General features: G+C 41.7%; 1 protein-coding gene across 2 annotated transcripts in view; it reads left to right on the forward strand.

Annotated features, from left to right (window-relative positions):
- The window catches only part of CCT4 (chaperonin containing TCP1 subunit 4), a 28,037-nt gene that overhangs the window by 5,536 nt on the left and 5,759 nt on the right, over positions 1-16,742 (forward strand). The window contains exons 1-8 of one of the 2 annotated variants that reach the window (XM_017522186.2): positions 4,078-4,381; positions 7,060-7,112; positions 7,923-8,012; positions 10,727-10,835; positions 12,075-12,217; positions 13,935-14,056; positions 14,392-14,524; positions 15,797-15,936. In XM_017522186.2, coding sequence (XP_017377675.1) covers positions 4,255-4,381; positions 7,060-7,112; positions 7,923-8,012; positions 10,727-10,835; positions 12,075-12,217; positions 13,935-14,056; positions 14,392-14,524; positions 15,797-15,936 — 917 coding nt within the window. In that variant the 5' untranslated portion in view covers positions 4,078-4,254. Of the gene's footprint in view, positions 1-4,077; positions 4,382-7,059; positions 7,113-7,922; positions 8,013-10,726; positions 10,836-12,074; positions 12,218-13,934; positions 14,057-14,391; positions 14,525-15,796; positions 15,937-16,742 lie in introns of those variants that run through there. The other variant, XM_037736198.1, reaches the window with a different exon arrangement.

The following is a 16,742-nucleotide window of genomic DNA, read 5'->3' on the forward strand; positions in this document are numbered from 1 at the left end:
GCTTCACAAGAAATACACTACTCTTTTAGGAGCAGGTGAAAATAAAGGCCAGGCACAGTGGCTCACGGCTGTAATCCCAGCACTTTGAGAGGCCAAGGCAGGCGGATCACCTGAGGTCAGAAGTTTGAGACCCGCCTGACCAACATGGTAAAACCCTGTCTCTGCTAAAAATACAAAAATTAGATGGGTGGGGTGGCACACGTCTATAGTCCCATCTATGCAGGAGGCTGAGGCAGGATAACCTGAGCCAGGTTATCCTGGAGGTTGAGGTTGCAGTGATCTGGGATCATGCTACTGCACTCAAGCCTGGGCAACAGAGAGAGACTCCATCTCAAAAACAACAACAACAAAACATTGCTATCATTATTTAACTCAAATGCATGCATAGAAGAGGCAAAATCTGCCACCATATTATCTAGGCTGGTGTCTTTGGCCAGACTGGTCTGGAACTCCTGACTTCATGCCCACCTCGGCCTCCCAAAGTACTGGGATTACAGGTGTGAGGCACTTCACCTGGTCCTTTTTTTTTTTTTTTGAAACGGAATCTCCCTCTGTCACCCAGGCTGGAGTGCAGTGGTGTGATCTCGGCTTACCGCAATCTCTGCGCCCTAGGTTCAAGCGATTCTCCTGCCTCAGCCTCCTGAGTACCTGGGACTACAGGCATGTGCCGCATGCCAAAGACACCAGCCTGGACAATATGGTGAAACCCCATCTCTACTAAAAATACAAAAAGTGGCCAAGCATGGTGGCAGGCACCTGTAATCCCAGCTACTTGGGAAGGTGAGGCAGGAGAATTGCTTGAACCTGGGAAGCAGCAGAGGTTGCAGTGAGCCAAGATCACACCACTGCACTCTAGCTTGGGTGACAGAGCAAGATTCTGACTTAAAAAAAAAGAATGATGCAAACAGTATTGCTTAGGAAAATAGTGCTTAATGGTGGTCTCAATAATAAACTAATGCAGAGAAAAATACAAAATAACAATATTATCTTTGGAGTAAAACCTAAGAGAAAGAAGATACATACAACCCTCTCTTTTTTTCTAACCCTAACCAGTGCCTGGCTCAGTCCTATTACTGGGTGTCTAGGACATGGTGGGCTATTCATTGTAGAGAGAACCTTCATTTGGATGGCTTACAAAGTATTATTGTTTTGTAAAACCTATTTCACAAATTAGTATGGAAATTATATAAGGCTATTCCCACATAAGCCTTACATCTGCTTGGATTTGATAGGAAAGTATTTTTTAAATATAGGAAAGTATTTTAAAAATATTTTTATCCTTCATTAGCAACAGTGCTTTCCGTATATAAAGAACTCTACACAAGTGTTTATGTTTTAATATTTGTTAAAATGCCATTCTAATGGAGAAATAATGTACATTAACACTTTCATGAAAGCCGATATTTAGCATTTCTTTATTGCCTAATCCCAGGAACAAAAATAATTCTAATTTCACAGGAAAGAAAAAAGTTTATGACTTGAAACATTTTGGATATTTAAAGCATGTCTCAAAACTTGAAGACTGTCCCAAGAAGTTAAAAATGGCATCTTCCAAATTCTGCTCTGTCCTTTACTGCTGACATGTTAACTCCTTATACTGATAGAACTCATAGAGTTTAATAAACCCCTAGAGATCATCTAGTTCAACCATCCTATCTTATAGATGAGGATAATGAGACCCAATGGATTTAAGTGGCTTTCCTTAGGTCACATAACTAGTAAGTAGCAGAGCTATTAATAAACTCAAATCCGGTATTTTCTACCCCAAAATTAAGGCATGTCCATCATCACCCACTTTTTTTGTAATAAACATTTTTTGTTTCCAACATATTACATCAGTGTCTAAACAAATAACCATATAACTTTTTTTGTTTTGTTTTTTTGAGGCGGAGCCTTGCTCTATGACCAGGCTGGAGCGCAGTGGCGGCTCACTGCAACCTCTGCCTCCTGGGTTCAAGTGATTCTCCTGCCTCAGCCTCCTGAGTAGCTTCGACTACAGGTGCCTGCCACTATGCCCAGCTAATTTTTTGTATTTTTAGTAGAGACAGGGTTTCACCATGTTGGCCAGGATGGTCTCCATCTCTTGACATGATCCACCCGCCTTGGCCTCCCCAAGTGCTGGGATTACAGGCATGAGCCACCGGGCCCGACCAACAAATAACCATAGAATGTTTACGTGCTACTTGGGAGTATTCTGGTCCTCTGAGGAAAAGTTGGCCTCAGAAGTTTATTGATCTTCATTGCTTAGTGCCTATATATATAACATATATACACATACATATATATATATATATATATATATTTTTTAAGACAAGGTCTCACTCTGTCACCCAGGCTGGAGTGCAGTGCGGTGGCATGATCTTGGCTCACTGCAACATCCACTTCCCGGGTTCAAGCGATTCTCCTGCCTCAGCCTCCTGAGAAGCTGGGATTACACCCCTGGTTAATTTTTTAATTTTTAGTACAGACGGGGTTTCACCATGTTGGCCAGGCTGGTCTCGAACTCCTGACCTTAAGTGATCCTCTCATCTCAGCCTTCCCAAGTGCTGGGATTAAGGGCGTCAGCTACCGTGCCTGGCTCCTACTGCTGATATCCTAAATGTGTGTTAAAAAAACAACAGCCCCTTATGATTACAAGATTAACTACTTTTGAACATTTGTTTCTGAATCTACCACAAGCATCTGCACTTTGCAGGCGCTTAATAATTTTTAGTGAATATTTAACGAACCTCATCTCATAAAACCTCCCTACTGAAATATAGCGGTAACGGGAGACCAGCAGTTTAGCTCTTGGCTTTTGGTCCTTGCTCGGCATTAGAATACTGCTTCTACCTACTGACTGGTTTACCTTGGAGTTCAGTTCCCTCTTTGGGCTCCAGTTCCCTAACCTTCTAAGCAAAGGATTATTCTGAGGACTAAATGAGATAAAACATGTAAAGGTTTAGCACTGTGCTTAGCCGACAAAGGAATTAAATGATCGTTAACATTTACGGTCCCTAAGAGTCAGTGGCTATGTTATGCAGGAGACACTAGTGCAGACAAGTGGGTGGTGGTAAATAGACCTGATTTTGGCAGTCTGTCAAACCTCTACCACCCAGTATCAACCAATACCAGACAACCAACCTCGACACCTAAAGCAAAGGAAAACCTTCACTTATTCCAAATCTCCCTTTTCCGACTCCCTTTCAAAATGAACAAAACTGCATAAAATTCATGTCTATGTGGCCGGGCAAAAACAGTCTCCTGGAGTCCAACCCATGGCGCGGATAGGTGCAGTCGAGGTTAAAGGTGGGGACCTCAGGCCGGGTTGGAAGGCCAAGGAGGTCGGGACCAGCCTGGGCAACACGGCGAAACCCCGTCTCTACAACAAATACAAAAATTAGCTGGGCATGGTGGCGGGCACCTGTCGTCCCGCTTATTTGGGAGGCTGTGGCGAGTGAGCCTTGGAGGTCGAGGCTGCAGTGAACCGATATCGCGCCACTGCACTCCAGCCTGGGCAAACAGAGTGAGATCCTGGTTTAAAAAAAAAAGTCGGGCGCAGTGGCTCACGCCTGTAATCCAGCACTTTGGGAGGCCAAGGGTGGTGGATCACCTGACGTTAGGAGTTCGAGGCAAGCCTGGCTAACAGTAAAATCCCGTCTCTACTAAAAATACAAAAATCAGCTGGGGGTGGTGGCGTGTGCCTGTAATCCCAGCTACTCTGAAGGCTGAGGCAGGAGAACAGCTTGAATCCAGGAGGCTGAGGTTGCAGTGAGCCGAAATCGAGCCACTGCACACCAGCCTGGGCGACAAGAGAGACTCGGTCTGGGAAAAAAAAAAAAAGAGAGAGAAAAGAAGGGGACCTCACAGCCGTGTAAAGTGCAGTGAGGAAATGCGGGTGTCCTCAGCACTCGCCTTTAAAATCGCGCGTTGTCATTGCTGCCTCGCGTAAAGGCGCCCCCGGTGCTCTTCATCCCTAGCGCCCCGGGCGGACAACCTCGCCAGCCCGGAACTCCTCACCAGCCCAGAGCTCTCACCAGCCCGGAGCACCCCGCACTCATCCACCTCACCCGGCGCGCAGCAGACGGCCTCCTACGTCACGCCAGCGCCGTGAAGCAAAGAAGGCCCCTTTCTCCGCCTCCGCTTTTTCCCGACGCCGGCGCCGGTTTCTGGAAGCTTCGTGAAGGCAGTAGGCGCTTTCCGTTACTTTGTGGCCGGCCAGAATCCGGGTCCATCCGTCCTTCCCTAGCCCACGCAGACCCAGCCGAGTTTGCTATGCCTGAGAATGTGGCACCCCGGAGTGGGGCACCTGCCGGAGCTGCCGGCGGCCGCGGGAAGGGCGCCTATCAGGACCGCGATAAGCCAGCCCAGATCCGCTTCAGCAACATTTCCGCTGCCAAAGGTATCACTCTCACGGCCTGACTCGCAGCGCTGCGGGGTCGTGCTCTGCGCTCTCTTGCGCGGGTTTGGCTCATTTCCCATTCCTTCGGGTGATCCTCTCTTGTCCTCCCAGTAGAAGCAGCCCAATGGAGGGATTCTTATTTTTGTTTTTCTGCCGATGATTGCCAACCTGAAGTATGGAGGTCTTTGGACTTGACTCATTTTGCATCTTAATCTCCTAGTGTGTCATTCTGCCTTGTGCATCTTTCATGTTGGAGCCAAAAGCAGTTTAAAATGCCCAGAATTGCATGCAGCCTTCCCTAGGGATCCGACGCTTAAGGGCTGTCGCTTACCTGCCTATGGGAGCTGGTAGAATGCAAAATATCTTTCAGATTGCTTATTCTTATTTAAAGAGCTATCAAATAAATTTCAATTGGCACCACTGTTGAGACAAATAGGGTGAACTCTCCGCGTCTAAATTGGGGCGTGGCTCATTGTACTGGGATGTAGGTACCGACATAAGTATCTTGTTTGGAAGTAGTTGCGGAAAGTTATGTGGTTATTTGTCGTCTCTGCATGTGCAGTCAGATATAGGCAAATTAAAAAACAATTGTTTTTTCGTAGAAGCGTGTGGCACACATTGGAAATCAGGAAGAGCATCGTTTCATTCTCCTTCCATTACTTCATGTCTTAAGTGACGTGTGACCTCTGTGCCAAAGATTTCTTACCTATAAAATTGAGGAGGAAAATGTTTGCTTTTTAGAGTTAAGATTAAAATAAATAGAGTTGATAGAAAAATCTGGAAGGAAAAGTCAGGACAGAGGCTTAGAGATCTTGCCAGAGTGTATATTGAGTATAGTATTTCTTTTGGATTGGAGAATACTGTTTACAAAAGAGGCGAGATTAGAAAGGTAGGTTGGGGTCAGATTTTAAAGGCCTGGTGTCCTGGGAAGTATTTGGCTTAATCTCCCTCAGCTACGGATCATTCTTTGTAGTCAACGTGTAGGGTTGCTGTGAGGATTCAGGAAGAAAGTATGTAAAGACCCATGTATGTAAAGTGCACCTTACAAGTATTTGCAGTCATCAGCCCAAGTAACTGGGAATATGATGGTGCTGAGATAGGTAGGCTGGATGGAAGAAAAAGTAACTTGGGCCTAATGACTTGGAAAGGTCAGAATGGCCAGATTTAGGAGTCATTTCGAAGTTCAGGAGATAACATACCTAGAAATGAAGGTTTGTAGGATTAATTGTCTAGGGACTATAGTTGAAGCTTAAATTTATTAGATTAGGAACAGAATATTGAAAGATAAATTTTGGGGCCAAGAGAGTTTATAATATGACTGATAACAAACAAGATAAGTGGGAAATTTAGTAACCTTTGAAACAAAACTGGACCGAGAAATGAAACAACAGAGGAGGGTGTGCATTTGGGAAGGAAAGGCCACCTATGTTATTTGTGAAGATGACCCCCTTATATCTTGAACTCCTAGCCTAGGTTAATCGCCCACTTCGGCCTCCCAAAGTGCTGCGATTACAGGCTTCAGCCACCGTCCTCGGCCAGATGTTTTATAACATACTGATGATGACCAAAAGCTTTGATGTGAGACTTTTGCTGTTTGTTGGGTTGGTTTGTTGAGATGGAGTCTCACTCTGTCCCCCAGGCTGGAGTGCAGTGGCATGATCTCTGCTCACTGAAACGTCTGCCTCCTGGGTTCAAGCAATTCTTCTGCCTCAGCCTCCTGTGTGTCTGGAACTACAGATGCCCGCCACCATGCCTGGCTGATTTTTGTATCTTCATTAGAGACGGAGTTTCGCCATGTTGTCCAGGCTGGTCTCGAACTTCTGACCTCAGGTGGTCTACCTGCCTCAGCCTCCCAGTGTGCTGGGATTATAGGCATGAGCCACCGCACCCAGCCTTGTTGGTGTTTTAAAAAGAGTATCTTGCTCTATAGCATTTCCATTGTGGTTTGTCCTTTTGGCGGTGTTAATTTTTGCTGTGTAGGCCACCTATACCCTGTCATGTTAGTGAACAAAACAAAAGTCTTTGCTCTCAGAGATTACTCACTAGACAGAGTAAACAAGTGAATTACATGTAAATTGAGCATTCCTAATTTGAAATACTCCAACATTCAAAACACTCTGGTCCTAATCATTTTGGAAAAAGGATACTCATCCATCAGTATCTTAGATCTAGACAGTCCTGTTGCTGCTTGTCCTATTTTAAGGAATCTAAGGAATAGCAACTCTCAGAGCTCCTAACAAGACTGTACTATTTTGACATCTAAAGGAAGATGAGATTAATCCTCACAATGTATTCTGCCATAACCTCATTACAAATATTAATACTGTGTACTTTGACTAACAATAGAGTGACATGTTATAATTTAAAAGACGTTATGATTTAAAGAATTACTCTGTAAATTATTTTTAGACAATGAATTTTCTTCTGTGGACATCACGATTTGTTATGCACCATATCCTAATAAGAACACAATGATCATTTGAGAGGAAAAATACTCAGTTCTTTAAGGAGCCTTGATTTCCCGTACTCCCAGCTATTCTGGGAAGCTGAGGCGGGAGGGTGGTTTGAGCCCAGGAGTTTGAGGCCATTGGGCAGCATAGTAAGACCCTGTCTCTTATTTAAAAAAAAAAAAAAAAAGTCCTAATTTCTTTTTTTCTCGCCCCTCCCCCCATCTGCAGCGGTTGCCGATGCTATTAGAACAAGCCTTGGACCAAAAGGAATGGATAAAATGGTAAATAATTGTGTTATTGAATGCTAATTGAGCACTGATGTTCACACTACAAGATCTTGATGGAGAGTTAGATGTACTGTTTAAAAAGTAAAAAGCATTGGGTACCTGGAGTTGAGCGGCAGGAGAGATTGCTTCGGAGTCAGCAGGACTAAACTAAAATTCATATTTTAATACTTTTTAAACAATGAGAGTGCATACCCAAACATAGTTATCTATTATGTAGGTAAGTGGAAAGTATAAATACAGGTGTTAGGGTTTCCGTTTAGTGTCCCTTATGGGTGTAACTTTGTATCCTAATGTGGGTCTCTGGGAGATGCGACAATATGGAGGATCATCTGGATGATAAGCAGATTATTCTTCTCTCTGGATATTCGAAAATCAGTCTTTCCTTAAAATGCCATTGTCCTTTTTGTAGGACAAAAAGAGGAAAAAAGTTTCTGTGTTGTCTATAGGAAATGTGTTCACTGCATTGCATGGTGCTCCTTTAGGGTATCCATGGTAGAAATCATGTTTCTGATTAATGAGAAATTATTAAAGGTAGCAGGTGCTTCTTTGTAATGTCTTCTTTTTTTTTGTTTTGTGCATGTCTACATTTCTTCACTTTTAGATTACTCTGCAACAAAGCCAGTTTTTTCTTTGGTAAAGTTGGACTGTTACTACATATTCTTAAATTACCATGCTAATGTAAGGGAATAGAATTCAAAATTAAGTACCACGCAAATAGAAATTCAATTTCTCTATTTTGAAATAAAAAGTTTAGTAAAACTGTTAAGGTGTCACATTGAAATATAACTTAAAATTTTTTTCTAGATTCAAGATGGAAAAGGTGATGTAACCATTACAAATGATGGTGCTACCATTCTGAAACAAATGCAAGTATTACATCCAGCAGCCAGAATGGTAAGTATAATTTTAGATGAAGCTTTTTTTTTTTTTTTTTAGTGTATTTGATAATTGGCAAGCAGTTAAATTTATTTGATCACATGATATTTAAGCATGATGAACACTTTTTATGCTAAGCAGTCATATTTTTAGGATACATTGTGTGCCTAACATTGTGCTTTTTGGTGTGACTTGATAATAAAACACAAACCAGGCGTGGTGGTACATGCGTTTAGTCCCAGCTACTCCAGAGGCTGATGTGGGAGGATTGCTTGAGCCCAAGAGTTTGTGGCTACATTGAGCTCTGATCACACCACTACACTCCATCCTGGGTGACAGTAAAATCCCAGAACAGCTGGGCACAGTGGCTCACACCTTTAATCCCAGCACTTTGGGAGGCCAAGATAGTAGGATTGCTTGAGCTCAGGAGCTTGAGACCAGCTTGGCCAACATGCCAAGACCTTGTCTCTACTGAAAATGCAGAAAATAATAGCTGGGTGTGGTGGTGCGCCCCTGTGGTCACAGCTACTCAGGAGACTGAGGTGAGAGAATCTCTTGAGCCCAGGGGCAGAGGTTGCAGTGAGCTGCGATTGTGCCACTGCATTCCAACCTGGGTGACAGAGCAAGATGTTGTGTTAAAAAAAAAAAAAAAAACAAGTCATCTTATACTTGTCCATGGAAATGAATATTTTTCCTCTCAAATGATCGCTGTATTATTAGGATATGATACGTAACAATTCACCATGTCCACAGAAGAAAATTCATTGTTTAAAAATAATCTACTGGAAATAGAATAATTATTTTACTACTTTTACCTTACACTTGTCTATGGAAATGTGGCATACACTTGAGGAATGAGGAGATTGAAAACAAATGCTACTCTTTTTTTTTTTTTTTTTTTTTTTTAAACAGTCCTGGCTCTGTCACCAAGCTCCAGGCTGGAGTGCAGTGGCGCCATCTCGGCTTACTGCAACCTCCACCTCTCGGCTTCAAGCAATTCTCCTGCCTCAGCCTCTCAACTAGCTGGAACTATAGGCGCGCACCACCATGCCTGGCTAATTTCTGTATTTTAATAGAGACGAGGTTTCACTATATTGGCCACGTCTTGATCTCTTGACCTCATCCACCTGCCTTGGCCTCCCAAAGTGCTGGGATTACAGGTGTGAGCCACCACGCCCAGACTATGCTGCTTGTTTAGTACAAATTATTCAATGGATAATGGAAGAGAACAAAATAATTGTATGTAAAATAAATCACATCTAAATTTGCAGACATTTATTAAAAATAATGATTCAACTAAATATCAAACTAATTCTAGTGTCCAGTCATATGAGCAAAAACAAATGCATTAGAAATAAATTTCTATTGGCTGGGAGCAGTGGCTCACGCCTGTAATCCTAGCACTTTGGGAGGCCAAGGTGGGTGGATCACGAGGTCAGAAGTTTGAGACCAGCCTGACCAACATGGCGAAACCGCATCTCTACTAAAAAAAATATACAAAAATTAGCCGGGTGTGGTGGTGCATGCCTGTAATCCCAGCTACTTGGGAGACTGAGGCAGGAAAATCGCTTGATCCTGGGAGGTAGAGATTGCAGTGAGCTGAGATCACACCATTGCGCTCCAGCCTGGTCAAGAAGAGCGAAACTCCGTCTCAAAACAAAAAGAAAAAAAATAAATTTCTATCAAAATCCCTTTAGTTATGTAAAGATGGCTTTCTAAATGAATTAGATTATGATTACAAGGAGTCTATTCAAATAAACCTGGCAAAAGACTCTTAAATTGATACTTTGAGGTTGGATCTGATGGTTCATGCCTGTAATCTCAACCCTTTGGGAGGCTGAAAACAGGAGGATTGCTTGAGCCCAGGAGTTTGAGACCATTCTAAGCAACGTAATGGGACCCCATCTCTATAAAACAAAAATTGTTTTTTAAAATAGCAAGATGGCCGGGCGCGGTGGCTCAAGCCTGTAATCCCAGCACTTTGGGAGGCCGAGGCGGGTGAATCACGAGGTCAAGAGATCGAGACCATCCTGGTCAACATGGTGAAACCCCGTCTCTACTAAAATACAAAAAATTAGCTGGGCATGGTGGCGTATGCTTGTAATCCCAGCTACCCAGGAGGCTGAGGCAGGAGAATTGCCTGAACCCAGGAGGCGGAGGTTGCGGTGAGCCGAGATTGTGCCATTGCACTCCAGCCTGGGTAACATGAGTGAAACTCCGTCTCAAAAAAAAATAAAATAAAATAGCAAGATGTGTTAGCACATACCTATAGCCTTAGGTACCCGGGAGACTGAGACAGGAGGATTGTTTGAGCCCAGGAGGTAGAGGCTGCCGTGAGCCATGATTACACTCTCGTACTTCAGCCTGGGTGACAGAGTGAGACGCTGTCTCAAAAAAAAAAATAAATAAATAAGTTTGATGCTCTAGTCTCATCTGGAATGCCCTGTTTCTTTGCTTCCAAGTCTATAGAGTATTCCTGATACAGCATTTTTGCTTTCTGATTAGAACTTCTGAGTACCAGGGCAGGGGGAGATTACAACCCACAACCTGAACTGGGGATCATATATTAGTCTTTAATTTTAAATGAAACCCGAGGTCAACAACAAATCAGAAAACAAGAATTATGCTGAATCCTCAGATTCTGTTTGTGATGCTGGTGTGATCATTTGAATTAGGTGTTACTGGATTCTCTCATTTCTCATTGTGCAACTTGGCATGTTCTGTTCACTTAGCTGGTGGAGCTGTCTAAGGCTCAAGATATAGAAGCAGGAGATGGTACCACATCAGTAGTCATCATTGCTGGCTCTCTCTTAGATTCTTGTACCAAGCTTCTTCAGAAAGGTGGGTAGGATGTGCTTTATTACTGAATAAAGAAAAGTTTAAAAGAACAAACTTAAGGAAAAGCCAGGTTATTGTAAGTAATATGGGATTTAAGATTTGATTTGGAATAATCTTTTTACCAAGAATTTTTAAAGTTTCAGATTTTGCTATATTTGTGATAGTAATTAGAAGAAAATTTCCTTTGGCTTCTGATATTTGCTGGGCTCCTATTTGAATGGAAATCAAATTTTTCCATTCAAAAATGACTGGTAGTAATATTACCAATCTTAGACTCTTAGGAAAGATGATTTGGGAGAGAAAGTCAGGATTGTCCTTGCTTTAGTAAATGGTGTTTAATCATATTAGTGACTTTTCAATTACTTAACTCTACTTATTATGTAGACTTGTGATATTTTGAAAAGTATCGGCCAGGTGTGATGACTCATACTTGTAGTCCCAGCACTTTGGGAGGCTGAGGCTGGCAGATCAGTTGAGCCGAAGGAGTTTGGGACCAAACTGGGCAACATGGCAAAACCCTGTCTCTACTGAAAAAAAAAAAAAAATTGCCAGGTGTGATGGTGTGTGTCTAGTCCCAGCTACTCAGTAGGAGGATCGCTTGAGCCTGGGAAGTGGACGCTGTAGTGAGCAGAGATCAGGCCACTGCACTCCAGCCTGGGTGACAGAGTGAGACCCCGCCTCAGAAAGAAAGAAAGAAAGGTATAAAATTTGGTTTTTAAGTATGTAATTGATCTATTTTAAATTAGATGGAAGTAAATTATTAGCCAGTTAGTAGGTTATTCAAGCCACCATTTTTACAACTGAAGCATACCTTTGTACTTAAGAATAAATTTGGCCGGGCACGGTGGCTCAAGCCTGTAATCCCAGCACTGTGGGAGGCTGAGGCGGGTGGATCACAAGGTCAAGAGATCGAGACCATCCTGGTCAACATGGTGAAACCCCGTCTCTACTAAAAATACAAAAAATTAGCTGGGCATGGTGGCGCATGCCTGTAATCCCAGCGACTCAGGAGGCTGGGGCAGGAGAATTGCCTGAACCCAGGAGGCGGAGGTTGCAATGAGCCGAGATCGCGCCATTGCACTCCAGCCTGGGTAACAAGAGTGAAACTCCCGTCTAAAAAAAAAAAAAAAAAGAATAAATTTGTGCTTGCTTTGACATTAGTAAAAGTAGAAAAATTTTAAGTCATGTCAAATGTGTAGTTTACCTGTTATAATTAGATAACTAGGCTTTCACAAATGACAGGGATTCATCCAACCATCATTTCCGAGTCATTCCAGAAGGCCCTGGAAAAGGGAATTGAAATCTTGACTGACATGTCTCGACCTGTGGAACTGAGTGACAGAGAAACTTTGTTAAATAGTGCAACCACTTCATTGAACTCAAAGGTGAGACAAGCACTAATGGATAGTTGTCAAATTAAAGTGTGTTATTCTATGATCCTTGATGCTATACAATACATAAAAACTAAGTCTCAAGAAGCAGTAACGGATAGTGGTCAAATTAAAGTATGTTATTCTATGCTCCTTGATGCTATATAATACATAAAAACCAAGTCTCAAGATTGACTGGATAACTATTACAATCTGTATAACTGAATTGGTTTAAGTAAGATTATGAGAAGAAATGAGCCATGAGGCTAACAAAGGAATTAGAATATTTAATGTATACTATATCCATTTCCAATGCATTGTAACAGTGTTTTGATAAAGCTAGATATTTTAATTTGCCTGTTAGAAACCTTTTCATCTACCAAATCAGAAAGACTGCCGTGGGATCACTAGTAGTATAGCTAATTTTTATTGAATACTTAATATGGTAGGCATTGTGGTAAATTTTTTAAATTTATTATCCTCTTCAAGGCCTTCAGGTAGTCATATCCCCATTTTATAGAATAAAAGAGTAGATCTAGAGAAGTAAGTTATCCGAGGACCACTAACAGAAAGAGCTGAGATTTGAACCCAGGACAGGCTGCCCATCGTGGTCCATCCCTTAACTAATACATATGCTGCTTTTCTTAGTTACCAAACTTAAAGCGGTGTTGTACTTTTAAATTTCTTTGGAGTTCATGTCACTTGTGTTCTGTAATGTTCTGTGTTTATCCCTCCCTCCCCCTAATCATTTTTCCTTTTTTTTTAAAAAAAAAAAAAAAAAAGCAGTATTGGGCCGAGCACAGTGGCTCACGCCTGTAATCCCAGCACTTTGGGAGGCCGAGAAGGGTGGATCACCTGAAGTCTGGAGTTTGAGACCAGCCTGGCCAACATGGTGAAATCCCATCTCTACTAAAAATATAAAAATAAACCAGATGTGGTGGCGGACGCCTGTAGTCCCAGCCACTCAGGAGGCTGAGGCAGAATTGCTTGAACCCGGGAGGCGGAGGTTGCAGTAAGCCCAGATTGCAGCAGAGCGAGACTCCTTCTCAAAAAGAAAGCAGTATTTAGTCCATAGATTCATTTTGTTTGAATGTTAGACAGTGTTAGGGACACTAAGTGATACTGTTGGATGTTCCCAGAACTAATATAATTAGTATAGTGTAATGGTTACAAGCACTAGTCATAGAGTCTAGACCGCTTGTGTTTTTTCAGTGCTGACTTCACGACTTAACTAAGCTGTTAGTTTGGGCAAATGACTTAACCTCTTGGTTTCAGTTTTTCAGAGAAGATTGAATGAGTTAATATGTAAAGTTCTAAGACTACTGCCTGGCATATATTAAATGATTGATAAATGTTAGCAATTTTTATGAGTGCCTCATTAGGAATGTACATACCTAACATTAATGTCTCATAACACATTGATTTTAGATAGGAAATATTCACATTATGCTTTTTTGATTTCCAATAAAACTGATATTCTACAGTCTAAGCTACTATATTAATAGAAGAAAAAAGCAAACATACATGTTTTTATTTTGTACCCCTGATGACACCCTAAATGGAAAAGACAGTTTATGGGCTGTCTTCTCATGTGTGTTTACCTCTTCCCACCCAAACCCTATTGCAGAAATTATTAGAACACTTCTTAAGTATCTTTGTCATAGAAAAATTAAGACTTATTTCTACTGTGAAGGTAACCTTATTATTATTTTTTTTTTTTAAATAATTCTAGGTTGTTTCTCAGTATTCAAGTCTGCTTTCTCCAATGAGTGTAAATGCAGTGATGAAAGTGATTGACCCAGCCACAGCCACCAGTGTAGATCTTAGAGACATTAAAATAGTTAAGAAGCTTGGGTAAGCATCTCTAATTACAACTTGAATAAAAAGTTGAAAATGAGCATAAGATTGCCAAAAATAAATAAGTTAAAAACACCTAGATGAAAGTCACAAAGCTCTCTTTTCTCTTTTTGTTTTTGTTTTCATGAGAACTTGTATTACTATGGTAATCTCAAGATTTTGTTTATATTATGATAGTAAGTAGTGGATCAAAGAGATCCAGGAATGGGGCAATAACAAATGTTAGTTGTTAGCACATTTTATTGAACTGATGACTTTTAATCTGTTAACAAAATGTACAGATTTCCACTCCCCCTTAACTACCACCCTTCCTTGTTTTCTCTTTTTTTTAGTGGGACAATTGATGACTGTGAGTTGGTGGAAGGGCTGGTTCTCACCCAAAAAGTGTCAAATTCTGGCATAACCAGAGTTGAAAAGGCCAAGATTGGGCTTATTCAGTTTTGTTTATCTGCTCCCAAAACAGATGTAAGTAGAAATGAAATTGGTTCCATTTGTGCTTAACCTTTTAATAATCCAGGCATTTGTTTTTTAAAAACAGTGAATACTCCTAGTGATTTAAAGCATAGATCTCAAAAGAATTATTGGAATTGAGACAAAAGCAGAAGCTGTTGGTGCTACAGGTGACAAGTCTATATCCTCAGTTTGGATATTGAAATTGAAAGCGGCCGGGCACGGTGGCTCAAGCCTGTAATCCCAGCACTTTGGGAGGCCGAGGCGGGTGGATCACGAGGTCAAGAGATTGAGACCATCCTGGTCAACATGGTGAAACCTCGTCTCTACTAAAAATACAAAAATTAGCTGGGCATGGTGACGCGTGCCTGTAATCCCAGCTACTCAGGAGGCTGAGGCAGGAGAATTGCCTGAACCCAGGAGGCGGAGGTTGCGGTGAGCCGAGATCACGCCATTGCACTCCAGCCTGGGTAACAAGAGTGAAACTCCGTCTCAAAAAAAAAAAAAGAAAGAAAGAAATTGAAAGCTAGCTGATTGTAGCCCCAGCTGCTTGGGAGGTTTAAGCAGAAAAATTGCTTGAACCTACGAGTTTGAGACTGCAGTGTGCTATTCCATCACTTGTGAATAGCCCCTGCACGCTAGCCTGGGCAACATATTGGGACCCCATCTTTTCATTGTCATCATTGTTGATTTACAAATTCACACAGATTAAAGATGGATCCCATCTTTTTTTTTTTTTTTTTTTTTTTTTTGAGACGGAGTTTCACTCTTGTTACCCAGGCTGGAGTGCAGTGGCACAGTCTCAGCTCACCGCAACCTCTGCCTCCTGGGTTCAGGCAATTCTCCTGCCTCAGCCTCCTGAGTAGCTGGGGTTACAGGCACGCACCACCATGCGCAGCTAATTTTTTGTATTTTTAGTAGAGACGGGGTCACGTTGACCAGGATGGTCTTGAGCTCTTGACCTTGTGATCCACCCGCCTCGGCCTCCCAAAGTGCTGGGATTACAGGTGTGAGCCAACGCGCCCAGCCCGCACCGCATCTACATTTTTTGGTTATAAAAAAGTACTTGCAAAAAAGTAAGACAGCAGTGTACTTAGTTGAAAGTAAAAGACCCAAGTTTGGGGCATATGTCTTTCCAGACTCTTTTCTATGCATGTCTGTTTAATTTATTGCTTGGTATAATTTTGGTTGAATTTCTCCAGTACGTAGTATTTTCACTTAAAAGTCATCTACGTTTAAACTTAAAATATCTTACAATGCAAATTATAATGTTCTTTTTCTGAACAGATGGATAATCAAATAGTGGTTTCTGACTATGCCCAGATGGACAGAGTGCTTCGAGAAGAGAGAGCCTATATTTTAAATTTAGTGAAGCAAATTAAAAAAACAGGATGTAATGTCCTTCTTATACAGAAGTCTATTCTAAGGTATGGGGCTATTTGTTTTGTTCATCTCTTAATGATAAATGATTTTGGATCTCCACTAGCAGGATTTTTTCTGATAAAATACTTGATTTACTCTAAATTTTTATTTCTTAAGGGACAACTCTTAGATGAAACGAAATGGGAGAATTTTTATTTTAAAAGCACAGAGATAAAGTGTTAGGCTTAAATATTGTACCATCATTTGCTCAGACCAAGGGAAAAAATGGTGTAAGTATAAGTTCAGAGGCATGTGGGAAAAGCACTTTCAACAATTGCATGACTTGTAAATGTAAAACAATATAGGTGTAATTTTCTTAGCTAAGTAAATGCCAGAAAGTTGTGTTTTGGCTTTTTTAAAAACCTGTTTCTTAATTAGATTATTGGCTTCAGGGTGGAGCCTGTAAGGAACAGGGCCAAGAAAGCCTGCCGTTTTTGTTTTTTGTTTATTTGTTTGTTTGCTTGTTTGTTTTGAGACAGTGTCTCACTCTGTGCCAGGCTGGAGTGCAGTGGTGTGATTTTGGCTCACTGCAACCTCCGTCTTCTGGGTTAAAGCGATTCTCCTGCTTCAGCCTCCTGAGTAGCTGGGACTACAGGTGCGCACCACTACACCCAGATAATTATTGTATTTTTAATAGGGACAGGATTTTACCATGTTGGCCAGGCTGGTCTCAATCTCTTGACTTTGTGATCTGCCCGCCTCAGCCTCCCAAAGTACTGGGATTATAGGCGTGAGCCACTGCACCCAGCCTAAACTACGCTTCTAATAGTAGTTTTTAAAGAAACATTTGAGTTGGGTAAACCACCAGAAA

This window comes from Cebus imitator, unplaced genomic scaffold (genome assembly GCF_001604975.1).
Source record: "Cebus imitator isolate Cc_AM_T3 unplaced genomic scaffold, Cebus_imitator-1.0 Scaffold23, whole genome shotgun sequence".
Lineage (NCBI taxonomy): Eukaryota > Metazoa > Chordata > Mammalia > Primates > Cebidae > Cebus > Cebus imitator.